This window comes from Lichenostomus cassidix, chromosome 14, assembly GCF_008360975.1.
Source record: "Lichenostomus cassidix isolate B80296 chromosome 14, HeHo_3.0, whole genome shotgun sequence".
NCBI classification, from domain to species: domain Eukaryota; kingdom Metazoa; phylum Chordata; class Aves; order Passeriformes; family Meliphagidae; genus Lichenostomus; species Lichenostomus cassidix.
Window position 1 is genome coordinate 364,036 of NC_139495.1, and position 16,030 is coordinate 380,065.

General features: G+C 51.8%; 1 protein-coding gene across 1 annotated transcript in view; it reads right to left on the bottom strand.

Moving 5' to 3' along the window:
- HS3ST4 (heparan sulfate-glucosamine 3-sulfotransferase 4) overlaps nt 1–15,202 on the bottom strand; it is a 54,296-nt gene extending 39,094 nt beyond the window's left edge. Inside the window, exon 1 of the mRNA XM_085074209.1 lies at nt 14,459–15,202. Within this exon, the coding sequence (XP_084930335.1) occupies nt 14,459–15,102 (644 nt within the window). The 5' untranslated portion in view covers nt 15,103–15,202. The remainder of the gene's footprint in view (nt 1–14,458) is intronic.
- Nucleotides 15,203–16,030: the final 828 nt, after the last annotated feature.

The window sequence follows — 16,030 nt, forward strand, 5'->3', positions numbered from 1 at the left end:
ACAGGCTGTCCTCAGCTTCTTATAAACCAGTCCTTTCAAATTTTTGGTCTCAGTCTTCACCAGCAAGTGCTCCAGCCACACCACCCTGCACCTGGGTAGAAGGAGGGTTGGAACTGGATGATCTTTAAGGTCCTTTCCAATCCAAATTATTCTGTGATTCTGTGAATCTCTGAAGTGTTTCTTTCTCTGCTCAAGTTCACCATCTCTTGCCAGTTTTCTGGGTCTAACAGATTCCTGACTATGCCCCATCTTTCACGCAGCTGAATAAAATCCCTAAAATGCCTCTTAGGAAAAGCATTCCAGCCATAGAGGGAGGTCAGACAGAAGCAATCAGAGGGATCAGACAGTGATTAGTGGGCTGACAATGCAGCAAAACAGAGCACAGTGGACATACAACCCTGAAGGTTGTACATACAACCAAGGCCTCCTCAAAAGCACCACGTCCTGCTCCAGCCTGAGGTCCTCCCAGCCATGCTGGGAGGGATGCAGGGAGGGACCAGCAGCGGGAGCTGGTAGGTGGCATTTCCCTTCCTGAGAAAACAAGGTATTTGACCTACAAGCTGGGGGTCACTCCAGTCTTGAGTGAGACCAAGACCTGCAGACCTCCCCTAAGTACCTTGCAGACAAATTCCAAGTGGGAGAAGAACAGACGGAGCTAAGGGATGATGTGAGCATTTAACAGTTTGGCTCCTGAGCTTCCAATGTGCCATGGGGTCAATGGCTTGCAGTGCTGTGTCCCCCTGGGACCTTGGCAGACCAGAAGGGAGGAGGGAGGGCCAGAGGCCATGCTATGCCAGATCAGAAGAATCCCACACTCTACAGTGGCAGCCTGGAGCCAGCACTGGCAGTGACATGGCCCCCATCCCACCAGCAGGGCAAGGGGACACACGTGGGGTCCCCCATCCATAGGGGAGCTCACCAGTGCCTCCACATGTGGCAGAGTGCCCGGAGTGAAGTGGACAGACGGGAGTGGTGGGTGGGCGGCAGTGATAGCAGCATTAATCATTTCCGTGGCACTGAACATGAAGGCAGCAGCGCGCAGCCTGCGCCGCCCTGCTGCCAGGCACAGCGACCAGGGCACGGGTGAGCCACTCCTGCCTGCTCAGCACAGCCAATGCCACCACTCTGCTGGCCCAGAGCAAGTCCCCTCCCTGTGCCCAGTGTCCTGCCATGCCTCTGGGGAGAGGGGCGAGAGGTGCCAGCTCTGGGTGCTCCTGGATGGGACACAAAGAGCTGCACTCCCACCTGCAGCTCCCCTCACAGACACCCCCACAGCACCTCGCCAGGGGGATGGCGACCCACTGTCACTGCCTTGGCCGGCAGCCACGGGGTTAAAGTGCCTTGTTATGCCTTCCGTAGCCAGGCTTCACTTATTTGCAGCCGGAATTCCCCAGGAGCCAGGGCTTTTACTAGTGGCTCTGCTGTAGAACCATGTCATTATAGATTGCAAGTTCCTTAAAGGTCAGATAACACAACACAATTGAATCATATTAGTGAGCATAGTAGCTGATATTTTCCTAGGAAAACCCATAAAGCAGATTGTTTGCTGCAGAGAAACACACTGTTGTATAGTCAAGCCGGTGTAATTGTCTGCACAAACAAACAAGCAGTTTATGAGAAAACCCTCCCGTGCTGCAGATCCTTGGGGCAGGAACCAGCAGGAGCAAGTGCTGGGCACCTCGGGCAGGTTGGATTTGAGCTTGGGTTACAGCACTGAAATTCAGTGCAAAAGACAACTAGGGAAATAAACAATTTCCAAGTGTATTGTTGAGAGACAAATACTCGATACTTCATTTAATGTCTGGATGCAGGTGGCGTTTAATCCAACACAGTGCTATTAAAGAAACGCAGAATTGATTGTGAGGATGATTGAAGATTTCTGAAGAGCACAATTCCCAAAGCCGTGATGACCCTGCTTTTTTTTTTCTTTTTTTCTAATTTGCCTGTAATCTGTTCGGACAAATCCTTTTATCACATTTATTTCCTTTCCAAGTTCCAACGGTGTGATTAATTATGGAACTTTGCAGTCCTACTTACCCTATTGCATGCTCTAATTTTGCTTCCTTTTAAAATGGCTTTCCATCCCAAATAGACAACCTTTCCTTTTCCAGCTCCTTTACTTTGTCCCTCTGAAACCTGCTGTCACTAATCCATCCCACTGGCAGCCACCCATCCTGTCTGATTCTGCAGTTCCATCTGGAGACATCCAGCACCAGTGGTTGCTCACTTTCTGCTGCAGAGGGGCTCAGGCCTTTCTGTGGGGAGAGGAAAAGCAAAGACCTCTTTTTCCAAAAATCTGGGTGCTTGTCAGCCCCTCTGCCAGCCTGGAAATTCTCGTTTGGTTGTAGATTTAACCCGAGAATGAAAAAGAAATTAGAATCAACACAACTGCTTTAACCTTCCCCAGTCACAGAAAGAAGAGGAAAAGTAATTAAAAAAATAATTTTAAGTACACAAAGCCACATCTCGTCTCCTTGACCTTCAACACCTGTGTCAGCTGTCCAGGCCAGCGGAGCAGGAGCACCACTGGCTCCCACTCCTGCCTGTGTTGGCTCTCCTCCGCTGTGTTTCATCATGTCCCAGCCAAACAGTAGTGAAACACAGGCAGAAAAGCAATTAGATTTAAATCTCATTGCCTCTTTCTATCTTGCCTCTTTCTTTTCATATACTTAGATGCTCCTCAGTGCACTAATAGGATTTGCATTTAGCACGGTGTGAAACAAATGATTTATGGGTCTGTCTGCACTACACACTCCCAACAGTATTGCAGCCCCCCAAAAGGGTGCTCCAAGAGCAGCCTGACGAGAGCATTCTGGCACTACATGTAATTCTTTGTACACCCTGTCCACACGATCTCTGCTGTCCTGGCTCTCATAGTGCCTCTGTGCTTTCCTCACACTGCACTTGGCTCTGCTTAGGAAGGAAAGGGGACCAAAACCCTTGACCAGCTTCAGTCCCTGCTGCCACACACCAGCCATGCTGCCTCCACAAACCTGTCTGCTGGTTTAATTGATGTTGCAGCTCAGATTGACTTGTGCCTTATCTAAGCCAAATAGGGGCTCAGTCCCTGCATTTTCTTTCCAACAGGTAATGCAAAGGCCGTGTGGGAACTGACCAGACCCAACTCAGGCACGGTCAGGACCACAGCGCACCGAAGGCTGCAGTGACGCAGGTGCCAAAGTCCTCTTGAAAGTTTCTGGGACCAGTCAGATTTTCCTGGTGGCCCTGAACGTGGCTCTGTCAGAGTGGCTCCTGCGGCTCTGCACTGGCAGTGCCCTTCATTAATTCCTAATGCTGCCCCAAGTACATCTTGTGTCCTCCAGGGTTTGGCAGCCCCTGTGAGCTGGTGCAAAGAGCACAGCTCCCTCCCTTCCTTCCACATATAACAAGAAGCCAAATGAAATAATGAAAGAAACTCATTTTAATGCCACAGAGGGAATTGTTTTATTGCTAAAGCAGCAAATAGAACTAATTGAATCCACTGGAAAAAAAAAGGGAGCAAAGGAATGGAAAGGGTAGGTGTGGAGCACAGACAGAAAGGGCGAGCTGGAGCCTGAATATTCATGGACCTAGAAACTGCAAATCCTTGAATGCAAAATATCTTCATAACTGCTCATACTGCCAATGGCAATGCACACACAGCTCGGAGACAGGCTCAGAATGTTTGCATTACAAGATTTTATTTTATATTTTTTTAAGTAATATTATGGAACAAATTCTCTGGTTCATTAATCTGCTTTGCACCGCCCTGGTGAAACAGAATATCTCGGGAGTGAGCACGGGAACTGGCGCAGATTTGCAGCGGCACTGAGCTCAGGGCAGGCAGCAGTGAACAGCCCTGGGACAGTTCTGGTACCCCCAGCGCCAGGCACTTGGGCAGGAAGCTACACAGGCAGCTCTGACCTCAGTCCTGCTGTGGGCTGAGTGCAGTCCTGTGTGGCTGGGCTGCCGAGCTGGGGCACTTCACCCGACATCACCTCCCCTTTCACATGCTGCCAGTTACACCTGCCACAAGCTTTTAAACTCAGTTTTCAGTGAACTGTAATTTTCAGTGGCAACATATATATTAATGTGGGGGTTACATTTTAATTAAGGCAGCACTCATGTTCTTCATTACAATACTAAGTCATCCAGCTAGGAACACTGAGGATATAAATCCCGTTAATGAAGAACGAAATATGTATCCTGCATTGTATGCTCCAGCACAGAGGCACCTGTACGAGATGACTCTCATATGAAGTGCAAGGTGAGAAAGCTGGATTACAGATACAATTGCACAGGTGAAATCCATTTCTCTGCAGAGCCATCCCCTCCCTCCCTACAGCAGCATCCCAAATCCTTACCCTCTGGGGACAGCAAAGAGCTTCAGGCTCACCTCTGCCTGCAACATACTCCGAGCATTAGAAAAAGTTAAAAGGAGTCATGGGGGAGCCACGCTGGGCAGTGCTGTGCCAGAGCACCCCGGGGAGGGATCCTAAACTGGGCAGCAGGAGACACACCCACCACGGTGCCCTCACCAGCTGGAGCCCTGATCCCACATCCATCACCCTGCTGCAGCCAGCAGCGCTGAACTTACACACCAATAAACAAGCGCCTTCCACAGCCTGGCCATGGGAAAGCACTTCACCACTGCCTACAGCAAAAAAATGGCTGAGGAGTTCCTGATCAGGTTTTCCAAAGAAATCCGTCTGCAGCAGAGACACAGATTGTCTCCCACTGAGACAACCATATCCCAAGACAAGAGTGCTTCAGAGTATTCCATGGGAACAGAGTAATAATAAAGCACCTTGCTGTAACTTTAGCAGCAGTGGCTCTAGCAGAAAAGCCTGTAATGATCTAATAACACATTTCCCTTGATGCTACTCCAGCCTTGTGAAATCCAGGGTAGTTTGAGCCATAAATCCATCCCAGCTCTTCCTCTGTCATTAATTGTTAGGTTATTTGTATTACGCATTTCAGATACCAAATAGACTCCAATTTCATGGTGGGCTAGGCTGCAGAAATGCTTCTTTTAATCTTTTTTAATTCTAAAGTAGTACCAAACTTTAATATTTTCTAATAGAGTGTATATTTTACTCACATCTAACAGTATCACTACAATTTAGGAGCAATAAAAGTCAAGCTCCCGTCTGTACAATAAGCTTGCAGCTCTATTTCCAAAGTTCAATCAGTTAACCTAGGAGAGCAATAACTTCCCTACAATGAGTAACGATGCAGAATAATATTTAGATAGAGATAAACCCTTTTTGCATAGGAAATTGCATTATGATTTGCTGGGTCTATGAAATTCTCAGCAAGATGCTTTAGTTTACCAATGAAGTTGTTGCCTCAGGCATTTTTCCGCAGCGCTTCGATTTTTTGGGGGGTTTCTAGAGGATTTTGAGCTGAGTAAGGAGCTGTTATCACTCCACATCCCAGCGCATGCAGCAGACCCAGCAGAGCTCCTGCACCCTGTTCCTCATGCTGGCAGTGGAGGACGAGCAGCCCCAGTCTCAGGGGCCGTGCAGCTCTAGGGTCTCTGCCCCTCCACACTGCAGCAGCCCCTTTGGGGTTTGTCCCACCAGACCCAGCTCCTGGGGGTCATGCACACAGTTAGCACAGGGTGCAACAGGTGCCTGGGTGCCCTGGACTGTGCTCATTTGGCCAGATACCCCATTTCTCTGGGGAAGCCATTAACAAAGACAGAGAGCAGGAACACTGCTGAGCACCCTCCCTTCACAGCTGGGCTCTGGGCAGGTGTAATGCCCTCTTGTCTGCAGTACAGCTCAGCACCAGCCCCACTCATGGCCCTGACATCCTCCCCCAAGCTGTGAATCACCTTGTCCACTACACAGCCCAGCACCCTGGAGCCCCTCCAGCTCATGCCTGTGCGTTTGCCTTTCTGTGCAAGATGAATAGCTCATGTAGAGGAGGCAGAGCCCTTTCCTGAGGTGCCACTGTCCCTCAGTGCACCTCCTGGCTCTGCAGGCACCAGTGCCACAGAGCATGGAGCAGAGGTCATGACTAGTAATGTGGGAATTAAAAGCCTACAAATAAAGAGCCCCCAAATGAGCTTGAAAGTGTGTGCGCTGACAGTGCAGGGGAGCAGTACTGTGGGATCAATGCTGGTGCTCCTCAGGCAACAGACCAAGGGGGATGAACCAATAGCCAGTTAAAGACCTCCAGCAGCAGCGACTCTAGGATCCATGGTCTGCCGCCAGCATTTCTTGAGTCTGCACTGCAGATGGAAAAGGGTCAGTTTGTTGTTGAATAAGCAAGACCAGAGCTGAGTTATTGACAGTTTGTCACCTGCACAGGTGACCGTCCACCCAGGGCTGATCTGGGAGGTGACCCCTTCCCACATGGCTGAGGCTCAGGGGTGGGCAGCAGCTGAGCCTCTTGGGGCACAGAAGCACCTGGAGGAGCCTCAAAGCCACTGGAGCTGGTGCATCCCCCCATGTTGGCATCACACAGGTTGGGTGGGTTTATCTCCCCCTTGGCTGGGGGCAGCTGTCGGCTGCTGAATCCAACCATGTTTTAACACCCAGTCCTGCTGCTGACATCAGCTTCCCAAGAGCATGCTCACAGCTCAGCTTAATTATATGAGTGCCCATCAAGAACAAATACAGAAAGGACAGAGCTGAGGCTGAAATAAAGTTATTTGCAGACGTGGACGAATGCTAATACTAAATATATCACTGTACTCATCTCAATGCAAGATGAAAGGAAATACACTCTAAAACAAAGGAGAACTGCAGATCTGGGCTACCACAGCAGCACTGCTCTGCTCACATCCAAAATGATTACTGCTAATGAAGGAGGGGGCCAAGTCCAGTCCAGCCTGGCTCTGAAGGGAATGGAAATCAGATTTTGGCTTGAAATGTGTTACAGCAATCTCTGTAATACAAAATAAAGTCTGGCAGATGGAGTTATTTTTATCCAAAGCTAGTTCTGTTTAGTAGGTCGGTGGCTATAACTGATATCCCTTTGCTATTTCCTCTTCCCCCCAGGTCCCCCTGCCTCAGTTTCTCCAGGCACTGACAAGATTGGAGCAGACAACTGCCAGTATATTTTGGGAGGATCCTACTTAGCTGTAAAAATCAATTGTGAATTTTGCATCCACCCTCAGCATTTGGCCTGTTTATATTGCCAAATATATTCTGTAAAGAAGTACTGTACTTCACAGGAGAGCTTGTCAAGGTAAATACCTCCATTTACATAAAATGTGACTAGCAATTGAAATGTTAAAGCCATAAAGAGCAAGTTTATGATCCATCCTTGATGCCTGGATGTATAATATGACAAGGGGGGGAATACTGGGCCTTGCAACATTTACTAAATTGGTGTGTTAACACTGGGGAGGGAAATAGGAGGGGTTTTTTGAGGGTTTTATCTTGGCTTTTTTCTTCTTCCTTTTCATAAGTATGAGTCTTTTCCCCAGTCTTCTACAGCCAGCTTTTAACACTCCCCTGCAGCTCGCAAACAGCAGCTACTTAAATAACAAACGAGGGGAGTGGTGCCCACATGCCATCATGTGTGGAGCAGGGTCTGGGCACCAGCTTGGCCATGCCCAGGGAGAGGAGCTGCTCTCGACAGGGTCAGAGCCCAATCCTGCCCTGCCACTCCCCCCATGCCTGAGACAGGCACCTTTGATCTAAACAGGAGTTTCTCACTATGACTGAAAATACTCTCGTAATTCTGGGGTTTCCTTTAAACTATTTCAAATATATGGGAAACCAATTTAAACTACTTCCAACCCTAAATAAAACATTAAAAAGTGGATAAAAAGGCCAAAATGAACTGCTGCTCACATGCACACTACAGTGAAATTACACTATCCACACTGGATGCTTTGGAAAGTTTGATCATGCAGGTTCCTCACCTGGACGCCATACAAACATTTCAGCCATTCATTCATGCTCATACCCTCATACCCTTTGCAATTCATTGAAACCACATCAAGAAAAAATAATTTGAAAGAAATTACCTCTGCGTCTCACACTCTGAGCAGTGAGAAATGTCCCACATGAGCCAGTCCATCCCCCAAAGCAATAAAATTTCTGCTGAAGTGCATGAAATAATGACTCAGAGAAAAGGATGCCCCCTGACAAGAAGAATGAAAGAAAACCATGAAAAGAAAAAGACTCTGACCTTTGTCGATACAAGGTGTCACAAATTTGTGTTGGAATTTTTACTTTGAAAATCTAAAGTCTTTGCCCGTAACTTTCTTTCAGAAGCTGTTGTTCTTTCCCTGCCAGTCTGGGCTCTGTGCAGAGCAGTGAGCCTCGCTGAGCCAGGGAGCACACAGGGGTCAGGTGCATCATTTAAACCTGAGAACCTAACCACCCAACACTTCCCCTTTTGCTTCTCCAGGGGGCTATTATTCCCCAGGCTTATTTTCGAGTTTTCTGTAACTCTACACACACGAGCAGTACTGCGTTCACAAAGAGAGAGAAGCTCACAAACAATTAAACCATTAGCAGCAAAACATCAGAGTGTTTACAAAGTGGGTTATTGAGTAAAATCCTAGAGGAAGCATGTTCTTGAGACTACAGTGCAACAGTTCAGTGATTTCAGGGCTGGTGACATGTGCCAGTTCCCTATGTGCTCCAAGGGATGCTGCAACGGTCATTGGAAGAGGCATCCCAAACATGCGTGGCTGGTGTGCTGAGCCCTGTGTCCCAAGGGAGCTCTGTGGTTGCTGCTGTTCACAGGCTCCCCACACACATTGGGATCAGAGTGAGAGCAGGGCAGGACCCCAGCTGAGCAGGTAGTGGGATGTAGCCCTGGTCACTCCCCTCCACCCTTCTGAGGGAATGGGGCTGGATACCTCCCTGCCAGGGCAGAGTGGGTCTGGTGCCTGGGGACAGCCAAGGGGCACAGAGAGCAGCACCCTGCTGCCTGCCCCTCTTGCTGCCACCCTTCCTTCAGCACTTTGTGCCCTCAGTCAGCTACAAATACATTTCACAGGGAGGCAGAAGCGGTGACAAACCCTGCAGGAGCAGGTGCCCCGGAGCCCTCCTGCCAGTGTGTTGGCCCTGGCACTTCTCTCACTCTCTTTGCAGCAAGAGCCAGCGCAGCACATAGGGGCTCTGCAGGTGCTGAGAGCAGCTGCCATTCCCATGGCTACAACTGAGCAGCCTGTGGATAACCATCATCAGGTGATAAAACACTGCAAAGAGACACCATTCCTTCATTCCATTCCTTGAGCTGAAATAAAGCAGCAAGGAGGGAGACAGCTGTTGCCCAGGAATGGTGCAGGGTGGGTTCCCCTGGCCCAGCACTCAAGGCAGGGGCAGAGCCAGGAGACCCCCAGCTCTGGCACACAACAGATTCACTGCAGTAGCTCTGGGTGCAGAAGAAAATCCATACCTGCTGCTGGAGTGACCTCTCTTCTGTCCCCAGATGGGTGAAACACAGGGGCCAACCAGCACAGGTCCTGACCCCTGCTCAAAGTCCCCAGCCCAGAGCTGACCCAGGTGCCAGCAAAGTCCAATACACTGCATCCACAGAGGAGAGAGGCAGCTGAGTCACTATATTTCAGCAAAAGCCAACTCACAGTAGGGCCCAGAAACAAAATCAATATACTTTCCCTAAGTTACCAGAAGTGCAGTGGGTACAACTCTGGGACCACCTTTTGCAGAGAAACACAGCAGTTGCCAGGCTCTGCAGCAGTGCCTGTGGGCAGCAGCAGACCCCAGCCCATCTGCCCTTTGTAGGTGATCCCACAGTGCTGATTGATTTCCTGAATACACTGAGCTGATCAGAACAGCACAGGCATTTCCCAGCAACACAATTACAGCTCACAGTGGGGTGACACTGTGTGGGATGAGGCTGAAATGGCCCCAAGCTATTGCTGCCCAACAGCTGTTAGGGGATGCTGAAGAGGGGTCCCCGTCTACATCCCTGGACACAATTCCAGCCAGCAGCCGTGGCAGCAAATGTCAGCTGCTCCAAGGTTAGATCATCCCTGTGCATGCAGTGATGCCCCACTGCCCCAGCCTCCAGGCCAGCACAGGATGGGAGGTGCGATGGCCCCACGGGGAGCAGAGCCCATGGCAGCAATAACCACACACAACAGGCACTTCCCCTATACAGACGAACTGAGTGTCCACAGCGATGCGACTGGGAGTGCAATCTCTGGAGCCACAGCCAGTGGCTCTGTGGAACCACTGACTCGTGAGCACATGTTTATTACTGAGAGAAGACTCCCTGTCATGGCATTATTCATTATTTGTATGAGGGCAGTAGCACACCAAATAAAATGCAGGCCTGACTGCTCGGGAGAACACTCCAAAAAACTCAGACAGGCGGTGCAAATAGCATTAGACATGCAAGCCATTCCACTGCCTGTCATGGTGACTGCTCCTGCAGCAGAGCCACTCCACACACACACAGAGCTACACCCTGTCCAAGCGCTCAGCACTGGAGGGCCAGGGCAGGAAGGGGAATGTGATCTAATCACAGATATGGCTGCAGCCTCTCCATGAGGTTTCCACTGCAGAGGAAGCAAGGAGTAAAGCAATGTGCATGTACACACAGAGTTCAACTCTACCTTAAAACTCCTCAGTTTCAACTCACCAATATCAGGTGTTCTTTTTGCATTATGGAAATCATATTCATGTTAAAACTGCAAGTTTGCTTTCAAAATACTGTTACAAATCCCCAGTTTTTCTGCTAAAGGCAGGATTTCAAGGTAGTGGCCTTGAAAGCATGAAGTGACAGAACTGAACCACCTCACCATGCCGAGCCTGCAGGCAATTGGGGATAGTGGACTGGGAGCACTAGGCTGTTTCACTCAGCTCAGAGAACCTCAAGGATGCCCAAGTGATGAGGTCTCCTGTGCTGGTCATTTGCACCAGCAGAAAGACACAACTAAAGCCCCTCCATGCTGGTGCTTGGAGCCCCCACTCCCTTCACACAGCCACCTGCAGCATTTCTCTTCCGAAACCCCCAGACCCGTTGCCAGCAGCATCTGAGCATCCCAAGGTGTTGGCATCTGCACAGGTTAACCCGGTGCACCACCCATCACTGGCACAGGCCAGTGTGGTCACTGCACAGTGCCAAACAGGATGACCTCCTGCTCCTCCTCCAGTCACACAAAGCCACTGGAACCACACCGACTCCAGGGCTCCCCTGTGGATGCCTGCCCAGCTCCCTGGCTTCTCTCCTCTCTGAGACCAAACCAAGGCACGCAGCACCACAAGGGAATGAACCTGTCCGGGTTTTGGATACTGTGGGCAGTTTGCAGTTCCCCTTATCCACAACATCCCTTCACGCTTGTGTGCCCTCGATCCTTGCCCAGGCAGGAAACTCAGGCATATCCCAGATGCTGCATCCGTCTGTGCTTGTAATGAGCACTTGTGGATGTAACCTCCACTCCCTCACCTCAGAGGCCTCTCTGTCATTCTGCCATCCTTTCTGTGCTCTCAGAAAGGCTTTCAGTGCTTTTCCAAATGCAGGATAGCTCAGGGCAGAGCTCACGGCACAGGACGTGCCTACTGAAGCATGAGTATCACACTGGAGAGAGCAAATGCCTGCAGTCCAGCCTGGCCACAGGGGACATGCAGGGATCACCCTGTGCCTGGGCATGTGAGGGAGCAGAGGGATGCTTGGACACTGGCTAAAAATCAACAGCAGCTCCTGCAGGGAAGGATGGCATATCCTGGGGAAGGAAGGAGCAAGTTAAAGACAACAATGTACAAAGGAATAGCAGAGGGAGATTGGATGCCATTTAAGGAAAGCTGTGCAATAGAACTTGTCCTTCATACAGCCCAGATTGGGATGGATGGAATCATAAACTGAAACCACACATAAAATTCTGGTAGCATAACACAAACTAGCCAAAACTAACCTTTTCCCATTTTGCACCAGTACATGTGTGGTGAGGCCTCTGTGTGGAATTGCCACATGAACTTTGGCCACTGAGCTAAAGACATCAGACAGCATACAAACCTGTCAGTTTTCCCTACAGGTTACCAGGAAAACAGAGCAGGCAGTGTGGTACTGCCATCCCAACATGCCACTCTGTCCCCAGCAGCACAGAGCTGGCATCCCCTGGCCCACTGTTTTCAGCAGCTCCAGCCTTTGAGACAGTCCTGACAGAGCCCCTGGACCACAGACACAGAGAGTTTAGGGCTTTTTAATCTCAAGGCAGCAAAGACATGGGTAACATGGCATGCGGCACACACAAAGAAATGGCAATGCCCTGGTGTCGTCTCCACTTTACAGGTGCAGAAACCAAGGTGGAGACAGAATTTCCCTTGCCTCCTGCTCTTCAGGGCTGGGAGATAATCTCAGGACTGAACAACAAAGCAAGGAACCCTGAAGGTCTGCCATCCTTTATTTTACTACGTAAGAAAAAACTTGACAGCGTTAAAAGCCCACTGTTTTTAACACAGAAGTCACCATAAGGAGATGTGGTAAAAACATCAATAGTTACTTCTTTGCTAAAAGAACATTGACATTTCTGTGGATAGGGAAAATCTCCAATTACTCCACCTGGGGCACAGCTGTGAGCTGCCAGCCTCCCTGGTGCACTCAATCAGGTAATCTCAGAGAAGGTCAGAAAGAAAGAGCTGCTGGCATGGACGGTGATCTTTCCCCATTCTGCTTTTGGTTTGTGTTTGCATGGCACCAAGCCGCTCCGTGACGACACAGACACCATGCAGAGCACCAGGGAGATGTGGCTACTGCTGAGGCGCAGACTGCCAGCAGTGTCCTGCCCTGCAAGGCTGAGCACTCTTGGAAGGAGGGAGAGAGAAGCACATGTTTGGGTTGGGCACTGTGAAGGTAACTGTAAGTCAGGCAGCCAGGGCTGCAGTGGCAACAGAGGAGCAGTGTCATTTCTTCATCCTGTCCCCAGAGCATCCATCCCACAGCCTGCTCTGCCCAGACCCTCACACACCAGCTCTGCCCCAACCTGTTCTTCTCTCACTTCTCCCCCCAGCAGCAGAGCTCCAGGGCTAGAAATGAGCTGCACATACCAGAGAGCTGCTGCAGGGATAGAAAATATGAAACTCCATTCTGCAAATCAAAATCTGTGTGCCTCTTACTCCACGAGAGGAGTTACACCCACTCACTAGCCCTTTTCTAGTAGCATGACTTTCAAGATGAAAAAGCAGCTGCTCACCATATTCAGTGCTTGATCTTCTGCCTGCTTTGAATAAAACCAAACTTTTTTATATGCCACTTTCCATCATCTTCTAGAAAGTTTTCTGAACTAATTTTTCAAGGTAAGCATTTCCTCCAGTAAAATTCAGTACAATAAAATACTGGGTCCGAAATGATATCTATAAATACAATAACCACAGCCAGTCCTTTATTTCTTCCCCCATCAGAGCAGCACACTGAAAACACTTTCAGGGACAGCCTCACTTTCTCAGTGCTTATGTCCACTTTCTTGAAATCCCTCCAAAAAATCCCACAGCATTTCATCAGAACCAAGCAGATGCCAAACCAAGTGTTATGAAGACTTTGCTTTCACAATCCCCACAGAAGATGGCCTGGAGTTTCTCACATTTAAATACTCCTGACACAAAGACCATGTACTCCAATAAAGAGTGAGCAGATAATCCAGGCAGTAACTAACCTGCTGCCTCTCTTTTTTAGCTTCATTTTCAGAGCAACTAAGCATAACAAACTTCAGCAGCTCTCATCAAGAACCAATATGGTTTGCTTTGAACAGTGAACTACAGAGCTACTGGGAATTTTTAAGTTCCACTGATGTGCTGCATTCTGCTCAGAGATTTTTAAACAGAGAGAGAAACACTGAGCCATCACAATCCATTGATTTGCTAAATCTGCCAAGACATTTAACACTTCCTTACTGCAGTCCAGTGTTTTCTAATAACCAGGACTTCTGGCATAACATTCCTTCAAAATATTACCCAACGTCAGACAACAGACTTCTTCACGACAGGATTAGATCTTGTCAATGGAAAAAACTTCCTGACGTAAAACTTGTTGAATAAAGGGTAAACGTTGTATGTGAAGTGAAGCCTGTGCTCATACAAAAGCAGCATCATTTCAGTCCTTCAGCCCTAGCAGCACCTGGAACAACTTGCGATCTTGTTTATTTCAGTAATTATTAATTACCGACCTATTTAGGTGTATTTTACACCAAATACACAGATGAACTGCTACGGTCTACTCACGCACTCTGAGCAACCGAAAGGGATGTTATTACACATTTCCTGCCTTCCCACTAGAACACGGCGTTTTCAAACACCACCGCTGCCAAGTGCGGCCCCCGGCGACCTCCCGCCTGCCCCGGCGCCGCGGCTTGGCTCTCCGGCTCCGCACCCGCCAAGTCCCCGCGGCCACACGCGGGGGTCCCGCAGCCCGCGCCTTCGCCCGACTCCCCCCGAGGGGCGACAGGAGACCCCCGGCATCACACAGGAGCTTCCCCCGCCTCGCACGGAAGCGCATTCCTCCCCCCGCTCCGCCGCGGCTCGCGCCCGCAGTCCCCCGCCCTCACCTGTACCACTCCAGACCCTTCTCGTAATTCCTGTCGAAGAAGTGGGGCTCGGTGCCCACGGCCCGCACGTCGGGGTGCGCCCGGATGGCCTCCAGCAGCGCCCGCGTCCCCCCCTTCTTCACTCCGATGATGAGGGCTTGCGGCAGCCGCTTCTCCCCGTAGTCCGGCGTGGTGCTGCTGCTGCCGCCGCGGCTTCCCGGGCTGCCGGCCCGAGTCAGCTCCTCGTCCGTGGTGCTCGACTCCTGCGGGTCCCTTTCGAAGGCTCCGCTCTGCGCCGTGATCACCTCCCCGGGGGCCAGCTGCGTCCGCAGCCAGGTGCCCGCCGCCCCTTCCCGGCTGCCGTTGGAGGCCCGCGGCGGAGCGGCCGAGGGGACCGGAGAGCCGGCGGGGGTGCCCGGGGGGCTGGCGGGGGAGCGCGGGGCCACCGTGACGGGGAAGGCGGCGGGGGAACGCGGGGCCCCGGGGGCCGCCGTGCCGGGAAGCGCGGCGGGGGAGCGCAGGGCGGCCGGACCGGTGCCCCCCATCAGGCTGTAGCACAGGTAGGTGAGGCAGAGGGAGAGGCTGCACATGCAGAGGAGCTTCCGCGCCGGGGGTCCCTTAGAGCCGCGCCCGCCCGGCACCCCCGGCTGGGCGGGGGGGGACATGGCTGCTCCCCGCTCCTCGCCCCGGGCACCGGGCGCACATGGTGTCAGCCGCCGCCCGGCCGCCCCAGCCGCATGGGGCGCCGCTGCCCGCCCGCCCCGCCGCCGCCGGTGGGGGGGGAGCCCGCATGGCACGCTCGCCGCCGGCCCCCGCGGGGCACCGGGGCGCTTGGGCTCCGCGGGGCCGCGCTCCGGTGCCGCCGGCTCGGCACTGTTGCCGCCCGAGTTCCTGCCGCGAAACTTTGTGCCGGGAGGGAGGCGGGAGCGCGTTCCCGGCGCGGGGAGGGCCCGGCCCGCCCCCACTGCCGAGAGCGCGGAGAGCGCGCCGGGCCGGGCGGCAGCGGCACCGCCGGGCAGCACCGCGGACAGCGGCGGGAGGCGGTGCGGGAGCCCGGACCCCCCTGACCGGGCAAACGCAGCTGCCGCAGTCCCGCTGGCCCACCCGTCTCGCCGGGGAAAGCCCTCAGCTGCCCCACACCCCTCTCGCCCCATCTGCTTCCCAGACCCTCCCGCCGGGCCACATCCACCCGTGTCAGCACTCACGGCACGCGGAGGGTGCAAGGCCTCAGAAGCAGGGGCAGCGTCAACAGTACCCTACAAATCCTCCTCCTTTTCCCCTGCAAAAATACCACCGTGCCACAGCTCCTTGGCCCCTTATTCTGGCCTGCTCCCCTCCACCTCCCTCAAAGTCTATTCTGTCCCCAGCCCATGGCTCCTGCACAAAGCCTCCAGCTGCCACGAGACTGCTCCTCTGGGACAGCCCCATTGACCAGGGCACAGGTCCCTTGGTTCTGGCCCCATGGGGATCTGGGACAGAGAGGACAATTTCTTAGGGCAGCCTGCTTTCTCCTGGGATCCTGAGAAGAGGTGGCAGACCGTGGGCAGGGGCAGGCAGGAACTTAATTTGGAGCATGGAGGGTTCATAGTTTAA